Below are 26,036 nucleotides of genomic sequence, written 5' to 3'. Positions count from 1 at the left end.
GCTGTTTTGCTAAAATATTTTTCTTTCATATGGTATCTCAAAAATAAATAAATACAAGAATATTACTATGGTTGAAAATCAAACTAGTTAGGTAACGTCAAATTGGCAGACATTCAGCATCCCTCAATTACCCTCCTTGTACATATGCATTCTGGCATAGCCTTTAATTAACACAATCATACCATATTTTTTTATTATTATTTTTTATTTTCCCAGTGAAAACATGTCATTAAGTACCCAGGGTAAGTGAGGACCCGGTACAGAGCATTCTGTTTTCTCCTTAATGTTTAACGGGCTTATTTTCTATAATCCCCAAAACCCTGCTCTGAAGACAGACTAATTAATTAATTTCTGCCTGGTTTTCTCCCATGCCACCGCAGCACGCAAGTGCCTCAGAAACAAGACATCAATTTTCACAGCTGCCTGGGGAGATGGGTAAGTGATGGGGAGGTGTGGGAGTTGATAAGCTCCGTCTTACAAAAGGCCAACCTTGCCAGCCTCAAAGGGGACCAGACTCCCAGGAGCACTCCAATTCCCATCGCACCCCAGATCACAGGACTACAGCCACTGAGCTCTCATGAGCTCCTGTTCACCAACAGTCAACTGCATTCTAAAAAGCATGTAATCTAACCAAGCTTAGGGAAATATCCTCAAAGCAAGAGAAGGCACATGCCAGTAAAAAGGCTCAGCCCATGCAACTTTCTCATGCTGGCTTTTACCTGGGCAAATCACCCTCTGTGCCCTCCAGTGTTTGTGCTCCAATGCAGGCCAGCCTTTTTGGATGGAATTTTCCATCAGAATCAGCTTGACTGAGAGATTTGGTGAGGAAGTGTTGAACTCAAAAGCCGATGCTCTATCAAAAGCTACAAAGGGACTGGAAACAATCAGAAGTACCAGATAGGTGTAATAGTAAACCTTAATCCTCACAAAGAGAAGAAAAGGGTAGCATGTCTGGCTGCATCCAAAATTGAGATTGATTTTCACAGTCTGACAACACAGTTTTAAGTGCCGTTTAGTGCACATCAATTTTGCATATTCACATAATCAATTAGCAGTGCTGCCGACAGCTAAATGTAACTGTGCTTGCACATTAGATTGGGGAGATGGACCTGGATGCTCTGGGCTACAAAGGGGTCACCACTGCCCTGTCCGCCACCACCTCCCAGGGCACAGCACTGGGCATTGACATACTATCTTGTGGGATCAAGGAGATCCCATGTGCACTGGGTAACCTTGGTACCAGTGTGCATACCAAGACCACCTCCAGCACCAAGGCCACTCAGATGATGAAATCAACCCATGTGAATTTGTAAGCCTCCATTTTCATCCTGACAGGTGACTGAAAGAGTACAGGTTTGCCTTCTCTGGTCAGTAGTGATGAGGTTGAAGGGCCTTGGGTAAGGGGATTTTCCAGCTATCACGTTTTCAAGTACCACAGGCTCCGTGTTCAGACCTTCTCGACATAGTGTGATTATTAAACAGCAGAAGCAGAGAATTCAGAGCTTGCATCATTTTCTGAAGCACTGAAACAAGTTTTTATCCAGCTATTGTGAGTGGAACAGTCAGACATCAGAGTGTTTCACCACCAAAGCAGCTTTTTATTCTAAGAGCCGAACACTGACGAGTCTCTGCAACAAATCTTCACATGCCTGCCTCTCAGAAGTCTTTGTGATTGCCTTCATTTCCCTCGGTGACAAGTCACCCCTCTTCTGCAGCCCTCACCAGGCAGAGAAGATGCCTGGAAGTCATGCCACATATTCTTGCTCTCCAGGAGTCAAGTAGGCTTCCAACTGCATCTCTTCCTTTCCTTCTGCAGCAGCTGTGAACCAAGGGCACATGCTTCTCAAAATCAATGGAAAACTGGACAGTCCCCAGAGTTAAGAACATGCTTGCATGATTTCCTGATTAAAGCTGGAAATGCTTTTCTCAGTCAGAGCCAAAAGCTGTTCCTCCAGTCCACCCTTCTTCCTTGAGAATCGTCTTAGCAGCAGGCAGACAGCAGTTTTGATTAATGCTCAGTATCAGTGTGAGAGTCGAGTGTGGGGTACAGGTGAGGCAAACCGTTTCACATCACAGCAAACACCAGAATATTTTAATCTTGCTTTAAAACTGCCAACTGAGAGACATTCATCTGAAGGAATTAATGCGATTAATTAGATTCAAACACCAGGGCAATCTGTCTGCAGTTCATACCCAAATTTACCAGCTAACAGGTAACTGCTTGTGTTCCGAGCAAGCACAGACTCTTACTGGGGAAAAAATGTGCAATTTTATGATATTCTCATGGTAAGCAACCATTTTAAACCCAAAAATGAAGAAAGCTGAGTCTTTGTTGAGAAATATATGTCTGCTAAACACTCTGAACACGTGTGCTTCTAAGCAGCCTTCGACAAAACATCTTACCTACATTGATCGAGCAACACCACCAGGGCCACTAAAGGCTTTAACCTTTGTTTTTGTGAGCTATAGATACAGAAAGTGTGGCTACATGGAGGGAAGAGAGTAGCAATCTGAAGCTTCCAATATTCAAATGACAAAGTCTTGCGGGTGAGTTCCAGATGTCAGCCATGTGTTATGGCTTAATAGTTCAGCTCTGACTCACCGCACAGCAACCTGTTACGAAACACACATGCCTGCCCTTGTGCGCATGTGCATGGCCGTGTGAACTGCTTGGAAAGGAAAAGTCACATCTTATGTGTCATGAGTTGTGCTTGAGGAAAGTGGTTAATCTGAGCTAAGGTGGGAGAAAATGCGCACAGGTTGTCCTGCGCCACAGACCAAAGGCATGATAATTTGTAGCTTTAACATTTACAGAGAATGAGTTAAAACTGAAGAGAAATTAAACACCCACTTCACAAGCAGTGTAATGCTTTCAAATCCTAAATCTTCAATCACACCCTCTGTCTTGAATAATCACTAGCCTAAATCACCCACACCCCAGCCATGTGAAACTCATGGAAATCCAAGTAATTCCTAGCCCAGATATTTCAAACAGAAATATTTATGTTGTGGCTTGCAAGCTCCTCAATATTTCTTTATTCTCACATAGAAAGAACAAATACCCATGGCACTGATGTTTGGTGATAGCCACCATATGCCTCACTGCAGTTCTGGCCAGCAGATGAACAGGGAAGGTCGCACTGATGGGCTTCACTGGGGAGAAGGGTAAGATACCTTCAGTGCCCACAGCTCAGACCAACCATGAGGTTGCTGATTCCTGTCCAGGCCTCCAAGCTTCAGGTCTGTGTTCTTCAGCCTCCAGGATGGCATCCAGGTTAAAGCCACTGAAATCACAGGGGTGTAGCTCCTTAAAACAAGAGCCATAAGCTCTTGCGATGCACTTGTGTGCCTGCAGTGTGCCAGAGATCTCACTTTGCCCCAGGAGTACGTGGAAAGGGAGCACCCCTCTGCTGGGCAGCTCCTGGGAGGTTTTGTACATCTCCTCCAGAGTCCTCTCCACTGCAAAATTTGGCCTGGGGAGGGGATGCTAACAAACAGTGGGCAGAAAAAAAAGAAAAAGAAAAAAGAAAAAAAAAAGCACATCTATGCTCCAGTCTTTGCAAATGATTATTTCGTGGGGGAATTTGGACAGGTGCGTCATTAGCAGAGCCAGCTGCAGCAGCCCCCACCTGATCTCACTGACACACACTTACATCACTGCAGCAGCTCCAGGACCCAGAAGGAGGCAGGGAACCCTCATGCAGCCCTGAGCACTTGTTGTGGCCATGAAGGGCCAGCAGACTTTGCCAGTGATGTCTTGTCACAGAGATACAGCCTATCTCCCCTCTGCAGAGAGATGCACCGCCATCGTCACAAAACAGCTTGCAACACAAGCAAATATTTTCAGGATACCCTCCTTTAAAGCACTGTAAATATCACATACAACCCAGGCCCTAGTTTTGGCAATTCCTTTAGAAACTCCCCAGAGGGTAATCTCTCCTGGAGCTGCTGCTACTGGACTACACATGTGTGTCTGACTGACTGGGTGTGTGGAGCTTGGATCTGTGGGTATGACCTGTGCAAAGGGCAGGTCATGCCATGAGGGATGGGGGGGACCATGGGACAGCAGTGTCTACGTGACTTTGCTTCAGAAGTGATGCTCAATGGGCAGTGGGGCCAACGGGGGCAAAGCAGAGAGGGAGAGGGGAGAAGAAGAGACATGGAGAGAGATTCCTGTAGACTGAAAAGGGCAGAAATGCCGCGTGGAAGGGCCACCACAGCACGGTGCAGGTAGGTTCGTGTGCCCCAGCGTGTGGTGAGGATGCTCTGCACACACCTGCGCCCTCTGGCAGCAGTGTGCACGGCGTAATTGCCGGGGAGCCCCTTGATGATTCAGCCCGGCAAAATGAACATCGAGCACACTGAGCTCCAGCAGCATATAAATGTATACTTTTTTAATGATAATTTTTCATAAGAGCCTAACCGGTTCGGAAATATTGTCATGGAAATGAAATGCGGCGGAGCGCAGCTCTCCCTTGCCGCCCACTCGCTCCAGGAGCTCATCATAACACGTGTTAGAATAGCTCCATCTCGTGGAAGTCAGCAGCAGAGTGGGAGCAAACGGCAGCGAACTGGGAGAAAAGCTGTAAGAAATGTTGGCTGCGTGTGCCAACTGTGGGTTTGGTTCCCATCAGCAGGAGTTTGTTGGTCCCTCCTCTCCCAGAGTTCGACTCCAAGTCGCAGGTTTAAGTAAAACAAACTAACAAACAAAAAACTTTGCACAAAGCCAACAGGAAAAAAAAAAAAAAAAAGAAAGAAAAGAAAAGAAACAAAGAAAAAAGCGTTCTATCAGATTGCTGACAAACAGTTATGACATTTATGTGGTTACTGCCCCAACCAGCTCGCAGCTCACAGAAAGGTTTGCGGCAGGGTGGTGGCTTCATGCTTTGCCCTGCAGAGCTCCACTTCAGATGTCCTCCCACAGAGCTGCTTCACTCTTGGCAGCCCTCTGCCTTCGCCATTAATTTACAGCTGCAGCCTATGCCTTACTGAGCTGCTGTTGGGTTTTCCTCATCTACATCCCATAGTTCCCCCTTCTTATTCTGCAGCTTGTTTCGGGCATGTCTGCACCCCTTTGTGAGTGCTTACAAACCAGACGGAACATCTGTGCTGCATAACTCTGACTTGCTCCTATCTTCCAGAGTTTCCAGTTTAGATAAGCAGTGCTCTCAATCACAAACATGAAGGAAGTACACAGCGTTGAACCTATGAGTTACATTTTAAAATAATAATCACTCCCCCTTTCCTAATGTACAGAGGGATTTATGCTCCTGTTTATCCAGGCTCCACTTTTTACCCTTTGCCTTTCATAACAGAGTTTATCTTGAAAGTCTTTTTAATCCATATCCTGGGGGAGAGGGGAGATAAGTGGATTTCAGCATCAAGGACACGTCCTTTGGCTTTGCGCTGTTACCACTGCTTAAACCATCTAGGAAAATAGCACATCCTTCAGGCTGAAGAGGTCTGTCAAAAACAAAACAGAACAAAACAAAACATGAGCTGCATTGAACATCCTCAAGCCAGCAGTGCAGGCTGCTCGACTACTGGCACAGCAGTCTCCTTGGTGAAACCACACTGAGATGCAGGTGCAAAGCAAGAAAAGGGCAGTTCCCCTGGGTGCTTGGCTGGGCTCCTCTGGCAGTGAGCAACCTGCCCTATCTGCTGCCAACCCCAGCTCCCTCCCACGCCCTCCAGACAGCCCTGAGCCCTCTGAGCATCATGGCTCCACACTGGGCAACACAGAGCTGGGACCAGCAGGAAGCAACATGCTGCGGCACACGCTGCCCGGGCAGCTGAAATCCAATGGGGACAACCTGGGAGGCGGGTTTCGGAAATCTGATCTGAAACATGGGCATTTCCTTTCCTGCCATTGTTCACACCACCTTCCTCCTCCAAAGAGTTACTTGCACCTCAGTACAAAAGACCATCTGTGCAGTGTTATTGCCTGCACCACTTACTGTAAGGGCAGAAAAACAGCACGGAGTAAGGTGCTGCCCTCCCCCTCACAGCGTGCAGCAGCAGCATGTAGGCACTTCAGGAACTGCCTGAAGTGTAGGGCCAGTCCTGCAGCCCTGGCATGTCTTCAAAGGGCACTCCTCTCTGATGGAGAGACAAAGCACATCCCGTGCAGCAGGTAGATTGGCAGAGATGAATGCCTGCCCAGGTTTTGCAGCGCTGGCTCCCCTACCAGCATGCAAAGTGGCCCACATGCATTGAGCTGTGCATGCCCAGCTCATCAGCAGAGCACTGAGATGGGCTGCAGTGCCAGCACCTGTTGGGATCACTCCTTCAGGTGGCGTTTTGTTTCTGAGCTGGAAACATGACTCTACTAGCAGCTCACACGTAGCCAAGATGCTGCTTGTGGGACAGTGCTTCAGCACTAGCAGCCTGTGTGATCCACAAAGGATTCACACCAAAGGGCTGCAATACTCACCCACCTCTGGGCCTTACTCAGCATGGGCAGTAAGAGCATCCCGCCCTTCCTAAACCACAATGCCCAGTTCATGGTCGTCATCCAGACACAGCCACACTGAGAACAAAATGAAAGGATAACAGAAGGTGCCAAACTGACATTAGGGTACAAATGTGTTCCCAGCTGGAACAGACAGTCATGACAACAGCAGAGTATTACTCAGAATAGACACAGATACTAATCAAAGACCATTAGTGCAAAATGGACTGAAGGGAATGGGGCAGAGAAAAGAGATGAACTCAAGGAGTGGATTGAAGCAGGCAAGAGCACCCAGGGATACAACCTCAGACCACATGACACCCAGCCAAGTGTACCCAAAGTGCTGTCACTGCACCAAAGCTTTCTTTGCAGTGGTTTGGGGTTTCTTGCAGCTCTGGGTGCTGCAGCCGGCCATGTCTCAGCACCTCCTGCCCATGTGCCCACACCAAGGCCACCCGTTTGCCAGGAGGACGCAGCAGCATGTCCAAGCACACACTCTCCCAACCAGCTCCTCTGTCCTGAAGACCCACAGGAGGTGCCTTTCCTCTCTTACTGGAGCTCTATAAATGGCAATTCGCATCATCTACCAACAGGACTTCCTTTTGCAATGCGCTTTTGTCATTTGAAAGAGCCTGTGCCAAAAGTTCTGCAATTAGCCTCAACGTGTCAGCTCCCACAGCCACCACATGAGGAAAAGAGAAGTTTGGAAGGTGGGCAGAATGGCTTGTTACAGGTCATTGAAATCTGCATTTTATGTTGGCCGTATATACTAACACAATGGATGGAAACTGAGCACACAGAGCTTAGCAAGGAACGGACATTCTGTCCTGGGGTAGGAAGTAATCTAACAGCTGTTTCAAAGAGTAACAGAGGCTCCAAAGGATCTCAGATCTCACTTCCTGAATGAAACTTTTTGAAAAATCACGAAGTGCTTGAGTGTAACACAACAGTAGATATTAAACAGGAACAGTATCTGCAGGGAGAGTATAGGAGGCATCCCCCTTTGCAGCTGAATGTACAAAATATCTGTAATTAATCAATCTCCAACTCCCATCAGCAATTTTTCTAGCACTTTGTCCTTACTATTCTTGGTTTGCATTTGTTTGCAGGACTTCACGTGGCGTCGCACGTCCCTGCCACGGCCAGCACTGGTTTCCTGGCTGATAGGCAGTGAGCACAGGATGAAGGCACAGGGCCAGGAAGCCCGGTGTCCCCAGGGTCCCTAACAAGATTCAAACATCAGCTGAGGCTTTGTTCACTCTGCACAATAACAGAATGGCATTGATCTCCCCCATAAGCGTGCTGGTCCCAGAGCCCTGCAGGAACAGAGCCCAGCTGAGCACATCTGTAGGCACGCGGTGCCACAACTCCTTTTGAAAGCTGCCTCAGATAAAGCCCATGAGAGAACAAACTGTCCGCAGAGATGGCAGGAAAGGAACTCTCCCTTTACTCATGTGGGACTTTTCTATACAGAGTGCTGAACTTGCAGTCCTGGTCCAGTTCTCTCCCTCTGCCATGGGATGCCAACCAACATAGTTACCCATGCAGGTGGCTGCCTCTAGCCATGGAAACCGCAGGCTGAACCTGTGGTGTGCTTTCAGCACCAACATCAGTGTCAGAGTGCAAACGGGCATGCTGATGCTCCTCCAAGGAGGGGTGGCAAAGCTCAGCTCAGAGGGGTTATTGGGGCGAGGGTGCTGCAGCCACAGGAACACACATTGGCCTGATGCAGCCCACCGCCCGCACCCAGAACTTAAAGTAGTCATTCAAGTGTGTGTATCACTGCAGTAGGAAGGAAAACTACAAACAAGAAAAATTGAAATCCACTCTTGAAGGAAATGAATGAAAATTGTTCTAATCTTTTGATCCTGCATAGACAGATTATGGAAGCCCCACTGTTCTGTTTTGCAAATCCCTTCTTATTCACAGCTGTGGAAGACCCAGAGTGTTGACGCAGCTCCCCTCCTGTTAACACCCGGTGGGCTATCTGTATGGATGTGACACCACACTGGGTAACCCCCGGCCTGCGTCCCAGGGAGGCTCTGAGATGGCAAACAGACACGGGCTTTCTGCCCACAGCGGGACTTGGGCCACTGTCCAGCACTCCTGCACCCCGATAACAGCCTGCGCTGACGCAGTGTCTGTGGCCACGCCACGCTGGCCAGGATGACGGCACCGACAGGGGACAGACCAGAGCCACAACACGGAGCAGGGATGTGGGCACACGCTGGGGTGAGTCACCTGCTGCTGGTGAGCCTTGCAAGCTGCTTTTCTGTCTGGTGCAGAAATCAGATTAGAATGGTTCGGGGCTGCGGGAGGGGTGGTGCAGAGCAGGCAGCTGGCTCGGCCCTGCGGTGCTCAGAGTCTATCAGCTCCTGAGTTTGCACACTATCAAATCTCCCATTGTCAGAGGGGACTACACACAGAAAATGTAAAATTACAAACAGGAGGATGCTGGGGAGGGGACAGCAGCCTCTTATGAGCACAGAGAGTGGAATTAACCTGATGGGTGCTCAGGGAACAGCTCACACAGCTCTGATGGCTGCTGTGCTCCCCAGCTCCTGGATGAGCAGCGAACACCAGTCCTCCAATTTCACTTCAACAGTTAAACCCTCATTGCCCATAACTGAGGCAGACCCTGGGATTATTTGCAACAAAACCCTTCCTGTTTCCTCATAAAAAAAAGTAAAACACTGCAGTTATTTCTATGCTAATCATATGTGAATTACACAACACGTAAGAACAAATTTGCACAGCAGGGAGAGGCAGGATTCATTTTGACTGTTCGCTCCTTCCTAATTTAGGGGACTTTTCTTCCAGAACAACAACAATTCTTCTTAGAACAGAGGTTTCTGGTGTGGGTGATTTGTGGAGGCATCCATGCCAGCAGTGCTCATATCCTCCCAAAAGCCAGGTAGGGTGCAAGCTACAGCTACTGCCATCCAGGAGAAGCCTTGCAGTGTTAGCATGGAGCACAGGAAGCAGCAAACATCATGAACAAGTTCCTCTGAACTTTCTGCTGCTGGCTGGCAGGGGGAGCAGGATTTCCAGCAAATGTGGAGCTGGCTGGGAAAGAGGCAGGGAGGAAACACCGGTGAGCTTTCCGGACTGTCATTCAGAAAACGTTTGCTTTTAAATTTCATAAATTAAGAACAACTGCAGAAACAGCACCAAAATATACAGCTCTATCAGATGAGCACAGATCATTCTATCAGCAAACAAATACAGCTGCAGGACTGTGGTAGGTATGCTTGAGCTTGATATGGGTTCACCAAGACAATGCAAGGAATTTATACAAAGATGCAGGATGGACTTTGCTCTACACTGGATTCTAAGCACTGTTCCTGTATGTTGACAGCCCACCTGCCATCACCCAGTTCCAGGGACAAGCACAGCTGTGGCTTGGGCAACACTTGACGGACACACCAGTTCTCGCTCCTGCTGCTGCGCAGGCGATGTCTTCTTTGCTCTCACTTAAGATCTCTCTCCTCTCATGCCATTGCATGCTGAAGCAGCTGGCTGCTGGGAGGCTCTGCCCAGCACACAGATGCTCCCGGCAGCCCAGCACTGCTCATCCTGCTTGTTTACAAAACACTCCTCGGCATGCAGGCTACTGGGCTTGGCCTGCTGAGACCAAGATATCCCACGAATGACTCAGTCAGTGAAAAGAAAGAAAAATAAATAAATCCATGTCTGGCTGCCTGGCTGGCCAGAGTGAGCACGCAGCTGTGCTGTGCTGGGTGGCAAGGACCACGCACTCTTGGGCCTGGATCTCCTCTCACCTGCAGGAGCTGCACACATGCCCATCCTAGGATGGTTTGAAGTATTGTCCCACTCCCAAAAGCCAGTCTTAACCTAACCTAACTCTTAACCTAAATACAGTCAAACATCGCTTCCAGACTCAGCTTTTGCTTTTCAGCTTTCTTTCTAACAAGAGAAGCCGTTCTCAGCAGTAACCGTCTTTGCAATAAGACTGTGCCTGTATTTTAGTTGCTTTACAAGTTCTGTAGTTTCACAAGTGGCACACCAACTTTCATGCGACTCAGTCCTTCTCTTGCACTTCATGTGTGAGCACTGCATTCTTGTCTCCTTTCCCCTACTCCTCCCTCTTCTTCATGTGCAGATAACAGCTCCACCGTACTTAATGAAGATGTTTTGTTCTGCAAAAGCACAGAAAAGCCTTTTCCTCGCTTTCCGTTTTTAAAATCTGTTCTGCCCCAGATAAACATCAGTGCACAGTCATTTGACTATACTTGAAGAGGGAAAGTTCCTCTTTCTGACCAAAACTACTGCCACACTCATACTGAGACCAGGAGGTTAACCAAGAACATTTTTTCCTTACAACTTGCTTTCAGCAGACTTCTCCAACCTCCACCACCCTGTTCCACTTTCTCCAAGGGAAGACCCTGGCAGCCTCCCGCTCGCCCCACTCAGACATGGTGCGCAGCTCCTGCCTTATGATTGCCGCCGCACTCGCCTGTGCCAGCTGCAGAGCCACCCGCATAGTGGATGCAACCTGCACCGAGGTGAGTGCCAGCACAGAGACTGTGTGTGGTGGTGGCAGGATCTGGCCGGAGCTCGCCGGCTGGCACCCGAGTATTTCAAGTCACCAAGAGGTTTCCTTGGGGCTGGAGGCCTCTGTCAGAGCCGTAAGTGGGCAGTGGGACATGTGCCTGGTGGCACTCGCCTCCTTCCCTCCTCCTCCTCCTCCTTGCAGCCGTGCTACAGCACCACTCTATGTCTCCCGAGAAGTGGAGGAGGACACAGTGCTCAAGGGGATTTTCAGCAGACAGCAGAGCCAGAAAGAGGGTGGGTTCAACACAGTGGGTTCACTGTGTCTCCTGTGCTATGCTCTCCAGCCAGCCAGCACCTGGTGTGCAGGGTGAGAGAGCTGTCTCTGTGTGCTGCTCAGCAGAAGTGCTGTGTCCCAGGAAGACAGTGAGAAAGCCCAGGATTTTCCCAGAGCCAAGGCAAAGGCTGGTCTTCAAAGCTTTTACTTTGTATTTTTGAAGTGGGAGATGGGTAGGGTGGGGGAGGGCAAAGATTTTGGTTCAGGTAGACGGCACCGTGGACAACAGCCCTTCTCCCTGCATAGGTGGGGTCAGAAGCGAATCCCTTACTGAAGTCTTCACAAAGGTGCAAGCATGGCACAGTGGGATGCCACAGAGGCAGCTGCTCCCTGGCTCCCCTGGCCCTGCTCTCTGCCCCACAGCATGGGCAGGGAGAAAGTTCACTGCATTACGGTGGAACACAGCACTGCTCAGCTCTGTAGCAACAGCAAGGTGTTCTTTCTCTCTCTAAACCACATGTTGCAGTGGGTAACTCCATGCGTCACCTGCTGCTATGGAAAGTGTAGGGTTTTCCACGTTTGCATTTTGCTGTTTCCATAGATACCAGCACTGCTCGGGTATGTCTTTCACCTCCGTCTCCACCCACACACCAGGCCCCAGGCAGGCCACAGGGTTCTGAGGGGTAGTGGAGGCATGGACACCATCACACTGCTGCTCCAACCCCCTCCCCTCCTGGCCAGCTTCCCCTGGTGCTCCCCGGCTTCCCTCAGGAACAGGTGTTACAGAATCACAGAATCATAGGGGTTGGAGGGGACCTCTGGAGGTCATCTATTGTAAACCCCTGATAAGCAGGTTTCCTACAGTACGTTGCATGGGAAGGCATCCAGGTGGGTCTTGAAAATCTCCACAGAGACTCCACAACCTCTCCAGGTAGCCTGTCCCAGTGTTCAATCTCTCTGACAGTGTCAAAGATGTTCCTTGTGTTGGTTGCACTAAGAAGGAAGGAAGAAACCATTCTCCCTGTACATCCTGTGACTGCCATCATTTGGGATCCCATTTGGGATGGAATACAGAATACAGCCCAGGTGATTCAGATAGAGACAGATAGAGAGCTCTTCCTCCATCTGGACTGTCACAAGTCCATGGGACCAAATGAGCTCCACTGTAGGGTGCTGAGGGAGCTGTCAAGCTACTTTCTGCAATCTATCAAGTGTTCCTGGTTGTCTGGAGAGGCCCCAGAGGATTGGAGGCTTGCTGATGTGACTTCCATCTACAAGAAGGGCCGTAAGGAGGATCCGGGGAACTACAGGCCTGTCAGCGTGACCTCGGTACCAGGGGAAGATATGGAGCAAATCATCTTGAATGAGATCACACAGCACGTGTGTGGCACCCAGGAGACCAGGCCCAGCCAGCACAGGTTCATGAAAGGCAGGTCGTGCTTGACCAACCTCATCTCCTTCTATGACTGGGTGACCAAACTGGTAGACAAGGGAAAGGCTATTGATGTAGTCTACCTAGACTTCAGCAAAGCCTTTGACACGGTCTCCCACAGTATTCTCCTGGGGAAACCGGCTGCCTGTGGCCTGCACTGGTATACTCATCTCTGAGTAAAGAACTGACTAGAGGGCTGCGCTCAGTACGTAGTAGTTAAGCTCAGCTGGTGACCCGTTACAAGTGGTGTCCCCCAGGGGTCAGTACTGGGGCCCATCTTGTTTGATATATTTAGTGATGACCTAGATGAGGGGATTGAGTGTACCCTCAGTGAGTTTGCAGAAGACACCAAGTTAAGAGATAGTGTTGATCTGCCTGAGGATAGGGAGGCCCTTCAGAGGGATCTGGATAGGCTGAATTACTGGGCTGAGGTGAACAGGATGAGGTTCAACAAGGCCAAGTGCCAGGTGCACTTGGTGAGGAGGATGGGGTTGGCCTCTTCTCCTAGGCAACGAACAGGACCTGAGGAAATGGCTGCAAGTTGTACCAGATGAGGTCTAGATTAGACATAAGGAAAGACTTTTTCTCTCAGAGAGTGGTCAGGCACTGGAATGGCCTGCCCAGGGAGGTGGTGGAGTCGCCATCCCTGTCAGTGTTCAAGAGGCGTCTGGATGAGGAGCTAAGAGATATGGTTTAGTAGCTTAGTGGGTAGTAATGGTGATAGGAGGACAGTTGGACTAGATTATCTTGTAGGTCCTTTCCAACCTTGTGATTCCGTGATTCATTCTCCCTGCTCCAGCCTTCACCACCTCTTCAGCTTCCAGGCCACAGAGACATGGCTTGGCCACCTCACACCCTTCCCAGAGCCCCAGCAGAGCCTTATGGTGATGCCATGCCAACGGGGAATGCACCTGTCAAATCCTCTTCCTCCCCCCTGCCAGACTCCATGCACAGCACTACGTGCTCCTGTAAGGCTCCCTCCGTGCTGCTGGGGGCAGCCTGACAGCTAGTGGGGAGACTGTGGTGACACAAGGCTGCTCTTATCTGGGAGGTGCAGGCACCAATGGCCCTGTGACCCTGTCCCAGTCCTGCAGCCCCACTGGGCATGGCCAGCACCAGCCTTGGGCAACAGGAAGGGGTCCTGCAGTAGTCTCTGCTCCAGCCGCTCGCTCTCAGGTGGGCAGCAGGCAAAGGCAGGCTGGCCCTGTTTAATGAGCTTCCCTGTTGTTCACAGGATGCCCATCTCCACACACAGATGGATTCATTTTTGCTTAAACTGAAAAGCCCTGATAGGAATTTTAAAGGCTTGGCCCATCAGGTATGATTTCTGTCTAGCTCTTCACTTGCATAACCACAGCTGGAATCGAGTTAATTTGGACCTGTTCCTTCTGGAAACATTCCTGGGGCCTGCTCTTTTTGACTTCCTTCCTACAAGATTTCCTGTAAGACTTCTCCAAGAGCAATCTTTGTTAGAAATTCGGAATTTTAAACTACCTTGTGGGAATCCTTTCTTAGAGATTAATGATGCATCCAGAAACAGTAAACATTTCTCAAGTGTGTTAATTTTGATAAGAAAGTACTACAGATGAGACTACACTTCGAATTAGCACAAGATGCAAGGCGCTCCTTTTGAAAGCCCACTCACAGAACGCTAGGGCTTGTGTATTTCAAGCCTATGCTGGTGTTTTACAGCGTTCTGGCTGCCACATTTTTAAATTCAGACTTGTTTATTTTTTAAAGTGGGATAGTTTCCTGTTTTCATTCGCAGTACATACCTCTTGGATTTGCACTGTAATGTTCTCCTCAGATTACAGCGAATAAAAGCTATACCTGTGAAGGTTTAGGACTGAGGGAGATTCCTGGAAGTCTGCCTGTCACAACAGAAATCCTTGACTTCAGCTTCAATGTGCTCCCATCCCTCCAGAATTCAACCTTCTCTGGGCTGGTGTCTCTTCTCTACTTGGACCTGACGAGGTAAGGGAGAGCATTCTCACTTCTGCATATCACCTTGGTCCGCCCCCCCGACTCTTTCCCTTAACTGGCAGTTTCTGGAGCAAGCCTGGACAGCAGCTTCCTGCCTTCACAGGGAAGCTACCAGCTGCACTTAGAGATGACTGCTGAGCTATTTTGCTAAGCAAAGATTGATCCCCTTGAGCAACATCCAGGCTTCTCCTCCAGTAACAGTCATTTGCTGGGCAGTGGGTGAAATGTGCATTTTCCATATATACTGTTGCCAAGACCAGTAAAGTCATGAGAACAGGGGTTTGTTTTGGTTTGTTTTTTTGTTTGTTTGTTTGTTTGTTTTGTTTTGTTCTGTGTGTGTGCATGTGTACTTTTTTCTAAAGATATTCTTCCCTAAAGCCTAAGGAAAGACAAGTTTGGTCCTTGTAAGTGCCCAACATTTTCTATCAAAAAGATCTTCATTTCATTAAGCTGCAATGCAGATTCCTGCTTAGGTCCCTACACTTAAATGTGAGCTTACAAATCTCAGGCAAGTGTCACTGAAAAGGCAGGACAGTTGTATCCCACTGAAGACAACTGGTCACAACTCTTTATATACACGATATGCAGCCTGAGATATCACTGATTATGTGAGGGCTTTACAGTACAGTTGGTGATGCTGGTTTCTATTGCTCTTTCAAGGTGTCAGATCAACTGGGTGTATGAAGACGCCTTCCACAACAACAGGCGGCTGCAGACCATTGTGCTGACTGGAAACCTGCTCATGTTCCTATCTGACACAGCGTTTGCTGGTCCTCAGTCCCTGAGGGAACTTGTCTTAACACAGACAGGAATAAGCACAATATCCTTTATTCCAATGACAAATCTGGACATGTTGGACACCCTCATCTTGGGCAGCAACCACATCTCTTCATTGCAGTTCCCTCCCAACTTTCCAACTAAAAACCTCAAACATCTTGACTTTCAAATGAACCACATAAGAGTAATCACGGCAGAAGATGTCAGCATTTTGCAGAAGACCAGTAACATGACTCTTATATTTAAAGGCAATGACATTTTACACATTGAACCTGGAGCTTTCCAATCCTACTTCTACAGCTTGGACTTTGGGGGCTGTGCTGACATCCCTGGAGTCCTTGCAGGAATACGGAACTCCACCACCCAGACCCTTTGGCTGGGAACATTCAGTGATGTGGAGAAGAAGACTGACATAACTCCAGGTGTTTTAGAAGGTCTCTGCAACATTTCTGTCAAGGATCTCTATCTGCAACTACGGCACTTCGAAAACCTAAATGCTGCCACGTTTCACTGCCTGACGAGGCTCCGAAAGTTGGACCTAACCCACACCCACATCAGTGCCTTACCGCCTGGAATCAGCGGGATGAGTTCACTCAGGGAGCTAGTTCTCAGCATCAACTCCTTCCAGCACCTCTGCAATGTCAGCTCTGCCTCCTTCCCATCCCTCACCCATCTCCACATCAAAGGGAACCTGCAGGCACTGCAGCTGGGCTCTGGCTGCTTGGAAGGTCTGGCAGAGCTCCGGTATCTTGATTTAAGTCACAGTCATGTTGAAAGCCTCGACTGCTGCAGCAAAGCACTAAATGGCTTGAGCAGCCTTCAGTACCTAAATTTGAGCCACAACACAAAGCTCCATATCCAAGATTTGTTTTTCAAGGAGGGTGCAAGCCTGGAGCTGCTGGACATAGCTTTCACTCGTCTTCACATTGCCACTTTACAGGGTCCCTTCCGGAATCTCCGGCGCTTGCAAGTCCTGAATGTTTCCTCCTCCTACGTTAATACCAGCATTCAACATCTCTTTCAGGGCCTGGAAAACCTCGTGCTCTTGGACCTTAGTCAAAACACTTTTGAGTCAGGGATCATGCTAGAGGACAAACTGTTTCGACAGCTATCCAATTTAGAGGTGCTAATTTTATCATCCTGTGAACTGACAGCAGTGGACAACCAAGCTTTCCACAGCCTTGGGAAGTTACGGCATGTTGATCTGAGCCACAACAAGTTTACTGCACTCAGCACAGATGCATTTTCAAAACTCAAGACCATCTACCTTAATTTTGCCTACAACAAGATCCGTACTGTACCACGTGACCAGCTAGACTCCCTGCCTGGCCACAGCGTAATCAATCTGAGTTACAACCCTCTGGAATGCACCTGCTCCAATGTTGGTTTCATCACCTGGTACAGGCAGAATCTGGATAAAATTGAAGACCCTGAAGGAACAACATGTTCTGAACCCAAATCGCTAGCTGGGGCTCCGCTGGCCACAGTTACACTCTCATGTGGGATCAGCACTGCAGGAATCATTGCAGTTGTCCTAGTTGTTTTGTGCTGCGTCGCCATCTCTATTTGGGCTGCTCGCTATTTCAAGCAAAATTATCAGCCAATCTGAGTTTACTATGGGCACACAGTGCAAATAGTTGTACAGCAAGGGGATTAGGATGTAAGAAAACTTACTGCTTTTGCTTGTGGCCTGTATTTCATGTAACCATTATAACACTCCTCCCATTTTCATTACATTTTTTTAGAAAAATAATAAAATATCTTTTATGGGACCTGGAAAATAAACTGTGACCTGAGTTTTTATCATGAATTAACTTTTTTTAAGGATACTCCCCAGTTCATCTCCACACTAGCGTTGCTGTCACAGCCAGTAGGACTAAGGCACCCATGAAGAGAGGGAAGATCCAAGAGCTGAAGTGCAAAACATGGTTCTCTTAAAAATAACAACAAAAAGATACAAAAAAAAATCCACAGCATCCCTAACAAAACAGCAGATCTCTTACCCCTCTCACCCTCAATCAAATGCACTTGAGGAACAGTGTTGTTTGCTGGCAGTACTGTATGTCACTCGATTAAAACAAATAACACAGGTTGCTATGGTGGACTGGAGCAACACTCATATAGCCCCAGCTGGCAGGGCAGACCTAACATCCTGTATCATGCTTCTCTTTAAATTCTAAGAGTATGTGTGTTTGGCCAAGTGGCAGCAGCTGCCATGCCTGCTCACTTGGCCTTTCTCACAACACTACCTTTAGCACTCCAGCTTTACCAGCCGTCGCACGGCAGTGCACAGGCATGGCCTGGCGCCTGTCCCCAGGCAGAGCCATGTGGGGCCACAGTAAGGCTCCAAATTGCATTTAGCCAGATGCTGCAGTCACCAAGTGAGGTGGAAGCTCAGCTTACTTTGAACACTTGCACTGGGGACAACAAACTCAGTTTCATCTCCAGTCCCAAAAGCATTCCTCTGAAATCTTCTTACACCTGTCTTCCCACGGACACTTCCATGTTGTGGGCACCAGCAGGCCTCTCCTCACATCTCTGTGTTGTTTATGGGCATTCTCCGCTGCTGCTGACCTGCTACCAGCCCCGTAAGCAGGCACTTCCTGAAAGACTGATCCAACTCAGGCTGCTGCCAGAGGACAACCCAGCCTCTATGAACAGCCAGGCAGCCCGGGATTCAAGGCAGCTTTTCCCATCTGTCTGTAAATTGGACTGGATAAACAAGTCAGCACCAATAATTGTGCTGACAATCCAGCATAAACGCCAGTTTGGGCTCTCCTCAGGAGAGGCCTCCTGCTTCAGTTATTTCCCTCCTACATTTCTGGGTTCAGGAAAGCAATAGACAAATAGTGATTAGAGCATGATGTGGTTCATAGCCTGGAATAGGTGCTAAAAAACCACTGCAACCATCAGGAATAGACTGCAGATCTGCAAATATCAGTGACTTAAAGGGAAAACTGCATGTTGAGCTGGTCTTCACTTTCTGATTATGTAGTTCAGTTGGAAAGAGGAAGAGGGGACTTAAGCTTTGTCACTTTCTGACATACTACCCAACATCATGAGTTAGCCTCACTCCTGGAATTCTGTCAGTTAGAACTTGAAGCTGACTGAAAAGGCAAAATGGTGAATATGTTTGTGTGCAAGATGAGTGAGTAACCCACTACCCTGGACTTTTGCAGGGCAGATTTTGGGCTGATTAGGATGTTGTTTGGGGGAGTTCCTTAGGAGACAATCTTGAAGGCAGAAGGTGTCCAGAAAGGCTGGATATTCCTGTAGAAGGATATCTTAAACATGCAGAAGTAGGCCATCCCTACATGTTGTAAGATAAGCTGATAGGAAAACCAGCCTGGCTGAACAGGGAGCTTTCACTAAGACTTCGGGTGAAAAAGAGTGTTTACCACCTTGGAAGAAGAGACAGACAACCTGGGAAGAGTACAGGGATGTTGCCAGGTTATGCAGAGAGAAAATTAGGTGAAAGCCCACTATCGGACCACCACTGTAAAAGATAATGTATTTATAAAAACTTTTTTTTTTTTTTTTTTTGTTAACAGCAAAAGGAGGGCCAAAGAGAATCTCCATCCTTTATTGGATACAGAGGGGAACATCAAGGGTGAAAAAAAGGCTGAAGTACTCAGTGTCTTCATTGCTTCTTTGCCTGCAGTGCACTGAGTTGGCCTCAGGGAAAAAACTGACCATCCACCCACAAGGACAACAGGGATGTGTCTGAAGTTAAAGTTACAGGAGTGAAAACAGTACAAGAAAAATACAAACAAAACAGTGCTTCATGCTGAATTTTTATTTCAATGTTATGCAACTGCATAAGTATAAATAATTGTGTTCAATATACAACAATTATGACATCCATAAGGAGTTTCTTAGAGAAAATAAGACTGCAAACACTTTATTGCACAGACCCTAACATTTTTTTTTTCTTTTTTTAATCTTTCTTTTTTTGTTTTCTTTCATTTTCTCTCTCTCTCTTATTTTTTTTTTTTTTTTGGAAGCTGAGCAATCTACAGCAGGAAGTCTACACATCAGAACTACAATCACGAAAAGACTGACCCAAGCAGCACACAGGTAGGAGGATCTCTAACAGCTCACTGATAGGTAAACACCAACAAACAGTACTACATAAACACAAGCTTATGCACTGTTACACTTCCAAAATGCAAACTTACTTGTCAGAAGTGATAATGAGCTATACAAAATATACATAAAGGTATACTGTAAACAAATAGCTAGATGTGCTTTAAAGGAAACAAGAGGATAGTTTAAAAAATGCGAAGACTGTAAACTAGGAAATACCTCCCAGACAGAAATGTTATATTGAAGTGCATTAGCATTGGTTTGTATTAATTGCCAAAGCACGGATGAACTGTAAATGTTGAGACCATTTTCTCTTCAAAGCTGCTCAAAAATTACTACCCACTGCTAACTAGCTCCCCTGTGAATGCATAAAAGGCAATACGTACATTCTAGTGACTCATAAAAAATCAGAAACTGTAGTTTGTGATTTTATCTTTCCATAGCAAGTCTGCTGTAATCCAACTTAACTAGTGTAATAAAGCGTTTCCCAGGGGGAAATGAATTCTGCACACTGTCAGTTGTCACACAAACCTCTAAGTCAAGATTATACTGTGCTTTTAAGAACAAGTTTCTAGCTTCTGAGACAGAAAAACAATCCGTAAGCCTCAATGAAACAGCTAGGGGCCTAGCTTTAGTTTAGCCACTTTAGTTTAGAACAGAAATAAGCAAACCCCCACTCTGTTGATCCCAAACACTTAAAAACACGCATTAACAAGCATATTCTGTAGTGTTCTTGTACATGTTTCAAATTCTATCTCTCATCCTTCAAAACTGAATACCTCCACACTAAAATGATCAAAATCTACATGTTCCACAGTATACAAAATTTAAATAAGGCTTAGCAAAAGTAAAAGGACAGTCACATTCTAGCACCAAATAGCGCCAACAGGTTCCTTTGTTACACAATGTTTCTTTTATAATTACATTTGCTTTTTTTTGCATATAAATAAAAAGATTATGTTATGAAATGTATGGAGCTACTCAATGCATTTAGAAATGAATATGAAACCAAGAATTGCTTGCTAAAAAAGCAAGTCGAAGTCTACAACATAAGGCCCCAACTATGTATTAAAATGTATCAGATGTCCTAATTTTTTTTTATGACAATGTAACTGCTTTTTTTTTCCTTTTTACCTTAATAGCCATAAAATAGAAAAAAAGCTACAGCTAGTTATGCAGACCTATATGCTATGATAAAACATATTGTCTAAATTAATAATGATTAAAAAAGAAAACCGAAAAACAGGGACGAACACAATAGTCCTGGAAGTCATGTGCTTATAACTTGTGCCTCAAACTGTAAGGGCCTGAATTTAAAACTAGCTCAAGGAAACAAAGAGAGGATTGCAGCAGAAACCAAGGACACAGCATGTGCTTCAGAGTCTCATCCTTGTCTGACGGTCACAGAATACACTCTGAACAGACAAGACCAGAACTACCATTCCAAGAGAGAACATGAGTCTTCCAGAGACTCTGTGATAGCCAAGTAGTCCTCCCTTATCTTTAATCACATCCACTATACAAGACAGGCTTTGTGCCGTTGGCAGATGCAGTTTCATCTTGTGTTCGATCTGGTAAAGCAGGTAGCCAGATACACTACTATCAAAATCTGACTACTAAAAATACATGTAAAAACTCACAATTAGTCACCATACTTATTTCTTCCTTGTATTTTTAACTCTAGCTAGGGCTTTTTTTTTCCTTTTTTTTTTTTTTTTAAGTAAAAATGTAGCAGATTTTTACCCTCCAGTCAGACGAACGGTTGTGCATGTCTGTGCCACGTCTCATTTTTAGTAATTTACTTTCATATTCGAGTATGGCAAATAAATGGCAAAGCAACTATTTTTTAAAAAGGGGAGAGTAAACAATGCGATCAGCAGCAACGTATATATGCTACATTCAATCCCCAAACACAATGCTAGGTATTTACAGAGGAAATTATTTCTTCTACAGCTCCCAGCTGTAAATGTATATTTGTACAAATACTATATGGTAACAGTTTTACCGGTTACAATCGAGAAGGCATTTTGTAAAAAGTCCTTTCTCTATATATCCCCATCCTCTTCAGTGACATGAAAGCTTTGCCACATAAAGACACTACACAGTGCTGGTTTCAAGACAGTCAAAATATATTGTTTTTGTTTCTGTTAGTCTTGAATGTATATTTGCCATGTATTACAGTCAACAGGATTTTTTGTGAGGACTGCTTCGTAAAGCTTCTTTCCCTCGACGCTGCCGAACTGAGTCTTTGTCATTAGAAAGTGCGTTTGGGCGATCAGGTGTGGTTACTGACCTAGTTACATCTTTACCTACATTTTGTTTTCTTGAAGCAGACTGCTGATTCTGAGCAGCATCTTTTCCCTTTACATCCACAGTGTTAACAAAAGACTTCTCTTGATTTCCAGGCTTCCCCCCAAGGTTTGAAGTAGAGTGGTGGGCTTCTACAACAGCAGCACTGTGCAAGGTTATCATTGACACACTTTTAGTCATTTCTGTCTTACTATTTCCTGTGGAAGAGGTGCTTTTCTTACTTTGTTCCTTGCAGCTGGATGAAGGCAGCTCAGGTGAGCCTGCTTTAACTTTTGCTGAAGATGCATCACTCTTTGCCAAAGACAAAAGAGATACTTCTTGTCTACATTCAGAGAAATTGGCTGAACAAGCCAGTGGCTTTCCTGGCACGGCAGCCACTCGGTAAGAACTCTGCCCACTGACAGCTGACGTATGTTTTATTGCAATTTGTTTGCTTGCATCCTCAGGCTGTTTTTGATTAATTTGTCCTTTCCCTTTCGAATCTTGAGAGCATTTGCTACTTATGGTTGCTTTTTCTGATCCTTTTGCTCTAACATCACAGTTTGTGAGGCAAAGGGTAGGCTCCATTTTCCCATTGTCATGTTGAACATAAAGTGCATCAGTGCATATTTTTCCTTCGGGTCTTCTATCTGGAGAGGTTGTCTGATTATTAGGGCTTCTGTCTGCCTGTTTGTTCAGCAAGAGACAGTCCTTCAGAGTGGAAAACTTTGGAGAGACAGTTTGTTTCTCACTGAAGTGAAACAGCTTTTGATCAGCAGAATCCCCAAAGCCTGCTGGTTCCTGCTTTTGCATTTGCTTAGAAATCTCAGGGCCTGTTGGACCTGAGTCAACAGTAGATGACTTGGGTTTTGTATCAGGAGTGATGCTGCTCACTTGAAGAGTGCCTACAAGTCCATGCTCCAAAATCACAGGCCTTTCAACTTTAACATGTTCACTGTTCATTTTTCTTGAAGAACCTGATACACAAGAAGGGGGATCTGGCACGTTTTTACTAGCATGTTTACCATCCTTCCGGGAGCTGGCAGATACCTGAACAACTGTTTCTTTTTCTTTTGTGTTTGGCGTGCACGGTTTCTGCGAAACTGTCTGTTTATCCAAGTGCTTAGACTTAGAGGAACTCATATCAGAGATGGGCCTGAGTTTATTAGTACTGCTTTCCACACCAGTGGTAGGAGGCTTCATGTGTTCTTGAATACCTGTGTGAACATCTGCAGCACAGTTTCTGCTTACTGCATCTCTCACAGCAGGGGACACTGGAGCACTAGGTTGCTGCTGAGGAACTTGGCTGGACTGCTCTCTCTCAGTGGCTGGAAGCCTTATGTCAGGGACCTGTTTCTGATCTTTCTTTCCCAAGTCTTTGGTTTTATCCTTCTGCACAGAGGAAACCAGTGCACTCTTCTCATTTTTAGGATCGCCATCTACTGAGGGTTTGGATAGAAGAGTTTCACTCTTTGACTCTACAATAATCTTCTTAGACTCACTGATAACTTTCTGCTTGGTTATGTCCCTTTCCACAAAACTGCTAGCAACAACAGCGTCTTCCTTGCTTAGCTGTTTTACCGAATCTCTGACATCCTTAGGTTGTGCCTTTGGACCACTTGCCTGCAATTTCCCTTGCATTTGAGGTGGAATGGCAAGATCAGCAGAATTTTTTTCACTGCTTTTGGAGTAGCTTGTTGTCAGGATATTTGAGACAGATACCTTCAAAGTTGACTCCCTGATCACCTCCACCTTTGCAGAGATAGGCTCACAATTTCTCTGGGCTGCTGGCTGTCTGCCAGGCAACTCCTTTTGTACTTGCTTCTCTTTGCTCAGAGGTTTTTCAGGAGCGCTTTGGACAGTAGAAAGCTTAGAGTATGTTAGGGCACTTTTAACACACTGACTTTGAGTAACATAAGACTTCGCTTCCACTGAACTGTCCTGCTTTGAAGGAGAGTTGTCCTTCTTCTGAACAGCTTCAGTAATAGAAATGCTGACTTTAGCAGCTGGACTAGAAGCTTTTTTCTCTGCCACCACTTCTGAAGCCATAGAGATGACAGGTGGATTGGGAGAACTCTTGCTTGTTTGCAGAACCTGAGCCTCTGGTAGGTTAACTTTGCTAGATTTTGAATTGCTTAACAGCTGCTCTTTCTGACAGGACATTTCTGCCTTTCCACCACTCCCCTGTGGCGCTGAAGGTTTTGGAGATCCCATATCACCGCTGGTGCTCTGTCCTTCTGGCACTACGCACAAAGGTAACTCAGTTTTTGAAGCCTGTGGTCCAGAAAGCAAAGCGATGTCTAGTGTGCCTTCTATTGGTTTCAAACAGGAAACAGACCTCCCATCAAGTTTATATTCTGATGGACTTTTTCTGACAGGTGACTCAGTAGAAATCACAGCTGATTTTTCCATACCTGTTTCTGTTCGACTATTCAAGGTTTTGAGGGGAACAAAAGAAACTGAGTTCATCTGAGAAGCATGTGCACTGCTCATGAATGCTCTACTCTCAGCAACTGTAGTGGAATCCTGCTGAATGTTTATGGGCCTGACTGCATTAAGTTGAAGGCTTTCATGAACATTTGATGTCAGTTTGGGTTTTAGCACTGGACAGACACTCTCGTCTTTTTCTTCAAAAGACATTTTCTTTCTAAGATAATCAATATTTGCAAGTTTACCGTCTAATCTTTCATATTTGACAAATTCTTTTGTTGGTACATTTTTATCTGTGTTTTCTCCCTTTCCATTTAGCATCCTGTCAGAGGACTGAGGTGGCATATCTTGCAGCGCACATGGAGGGGAAATTCTTTTGAACTCATAAGAAATATGACTGACTTCGTTAAGTGGAGACCCATGACACAACATCTGTGCATCTAAAGCACTACAGTCATTTGATCTCAAGCTTGCATTCTTTTGAAGAGTGTCTTTGAGTATGCCTCCAGCTGGTTGGGTCTCTAAAGCAACAATTTTTGTTTCAAATGGATTCGATCTTTCTAATACCTTCTGGAATGCTTTCTTGTCTCTTTCGTCCAATCTTATGGTATTGGGGTTTTCTGGTTCACTGCTAGGTTCATGTACAGCAGCATTCACTTTTTCAGCAAAATCTTGTTTTTTCATAACTATCTTGACCTTCAGCTTTTCTCTGTCTAATTCATCAATGGATTCTTGCCTACCTAATTTTCGGGAGATGGGCCGTTTCAAGCAGCCCTGCTCAGCGGGTCTGACTCGTGTAAGTGATGGTACATCACACACATTCTCCTCCAAGCTCTGAAGAGTTACTTCCCTTTGGGACAATTCTCTATTCACTTCTTCCTGAGTCACTTCAAGACTGTGTTTTCGTGAACATAAGTGTTTCTTATCACTAGCATAAGAGGGTGCAAGTTTCTCTTCAGACTGGACTCTCTTTAAGAGAGGAGATCGTGGTGGTTCTGCGCTTTTCGGCCTAACAATATGTCTTACAATAGTTGGAGGGGAGTGCATCTTGCTAGGAAAAGACTGAGCTATCTTCGTACTCCCAATTGAATGCCCTAGCAATGGTGATGGAGATCGCTGAGGTGATGTGGGCTGCGGTGTCGGGGAAGGCGTTCTTGCCAGAGGAGAGAGAGGAATGCTGCCAGCTGATTTGCGTCTTCCAGATCTGTATCTTTGCCCGCTAAGCTTTGGGCCCAAGCCATGAAGAGTGCTGGGTCTTATGTGTCCTGAACCAGCTGGAGAATTGGGAGCACTCGAACTAGGGGAGCTACTCTGAGAAGAATTAGTACCTACAAAAACAACAAGCAAACAAAATAAACATAAGATTAGCAAGATTAACTGAATATTGCCCAAGAGAAAAGCGATAGGCAGCGCTTGCACTGATTCTAAAAGAATACGTGATGTTTATTTCTAGAGTGTTCCAAGATATGGTAGACTGTGAGTGACTCAACTTCAAAAACCTCATTTCAGAATGTTGGTTTCTCCTTCCTCCCCTCAGTTTCCTTTAAGTTCTTGCTTCCATCCACTAAAAAAATAGATAAATGCTTTCTGGCTCTTCAAAGCAATGATCAAGGTGTTCCAAATAATTTACCTTGTGCAAGAGATTGTACAACAGTGTTTCCACTTTCAGTAGACACTAAAATCATGATATGAAAAAGAAGCAGATGAGGCCCTTTTCCATATTTTCAGCACCCAATCAAGCTGCATTCACATAAGAGTCCATACTAGTTCCCTCAAGTAGCATTCTTTTGCCAGCCTCT

At 46.2% G+C, this 26,036-nt stretch overlaps 2 protein-coding genes across 22 annotated transcripts in view; one reads left to right on the top strand and one right to left on the bottom strand.

Annotated features, from left to right (window-relative positions):
• Positions 1–8,594: 8,594 nt before the first annotated feature.
• On the top strand, positions 8,595–17,237 carry CD180 (CD180 molecule). Its single transcript, XM_003642909.6, has 4 exons — positions 8,595–8,683; positions 10,810–10,977; positions 14,480–14,646; positions 15,316–17,237. The coding sequence occupies exons 1-4, from the start codon at positions 8,618–8,620 to the stop codon at positions 17,039–17,041; spliced, it is 2,127 nt and encodes a 708-aa protein (XP_003642957.5). The 5' UTR covers positions 8,595–8,617; the 3' UTR covers positions 17,042–17,237.
• A 1,976-nt stretch (positions 17,238–19,213) lies between these two features.
• Positions 19,214–26,036, bottom strand: part of MAST4 (microtubule associated serine/threonine kinase family member 4) — a 288,003-nt gene continuing 281,180 nt past the window's right edge. For all 21 annotated transcript variants that reach the window (XM_015277617.4, XM_015277618.4, XM_015277619.4 and 18 more), the window contains one exon: positions 19,214–25,565. In XM_015277617.4, the coding sequence (XP_015133103.2) occupies positions 21,700–25,565 (3,866 nt within the window). In that variant the 3' untranslated portion in view covers positions 19,214–21,699. The remainder of the gene's footprint in view (positions 25,566–26,036) is intronic.

The sequence above is a fragment of the Gallus gallus genome, chromosome Z (assembly GCF_016699485.2).
Source record: "Gallus gallus isolate bGalGal1 chromosome Z, bGalGal1.mat.broiler.GRCg7b, whole genome shotgun sequence".
NCBI classification, from domain to species: Eukaryota; Metazoa; Chordata; class Aves; order Galliformes; family Phasianidae; genus Gallus; species Gallus gallus.
Note: the sequence above shows the minus strand (reverse complement) of the source record. Positions and strands in the feature narration are given on the sequence as shown.

Bases quoted from the DNA above. Each gene is read 5' to 3' on its own strand.
- CD180 (XM_003642909.6), top strand. From the start codon at position 8,618: ATGACGGCACCGACAGGGGACAGACCAGAGCCACAACACGGAGCAGGG. The intron at 8,684-10,809 runs GTGAGTCACCTG...TGCTTTCAGCAG, and splicing joins GGATGTGGGCACACGCTGGG to ACTTCTCCAACCTCCACCAC. The intron at 10,978-14,479 runs GTGAGTGCCAGC...TGTTCTCCTCAG, and splicing joins TGGATGCAACCTGCACCGAG to ATTACAGCGAATAAAAGCTA.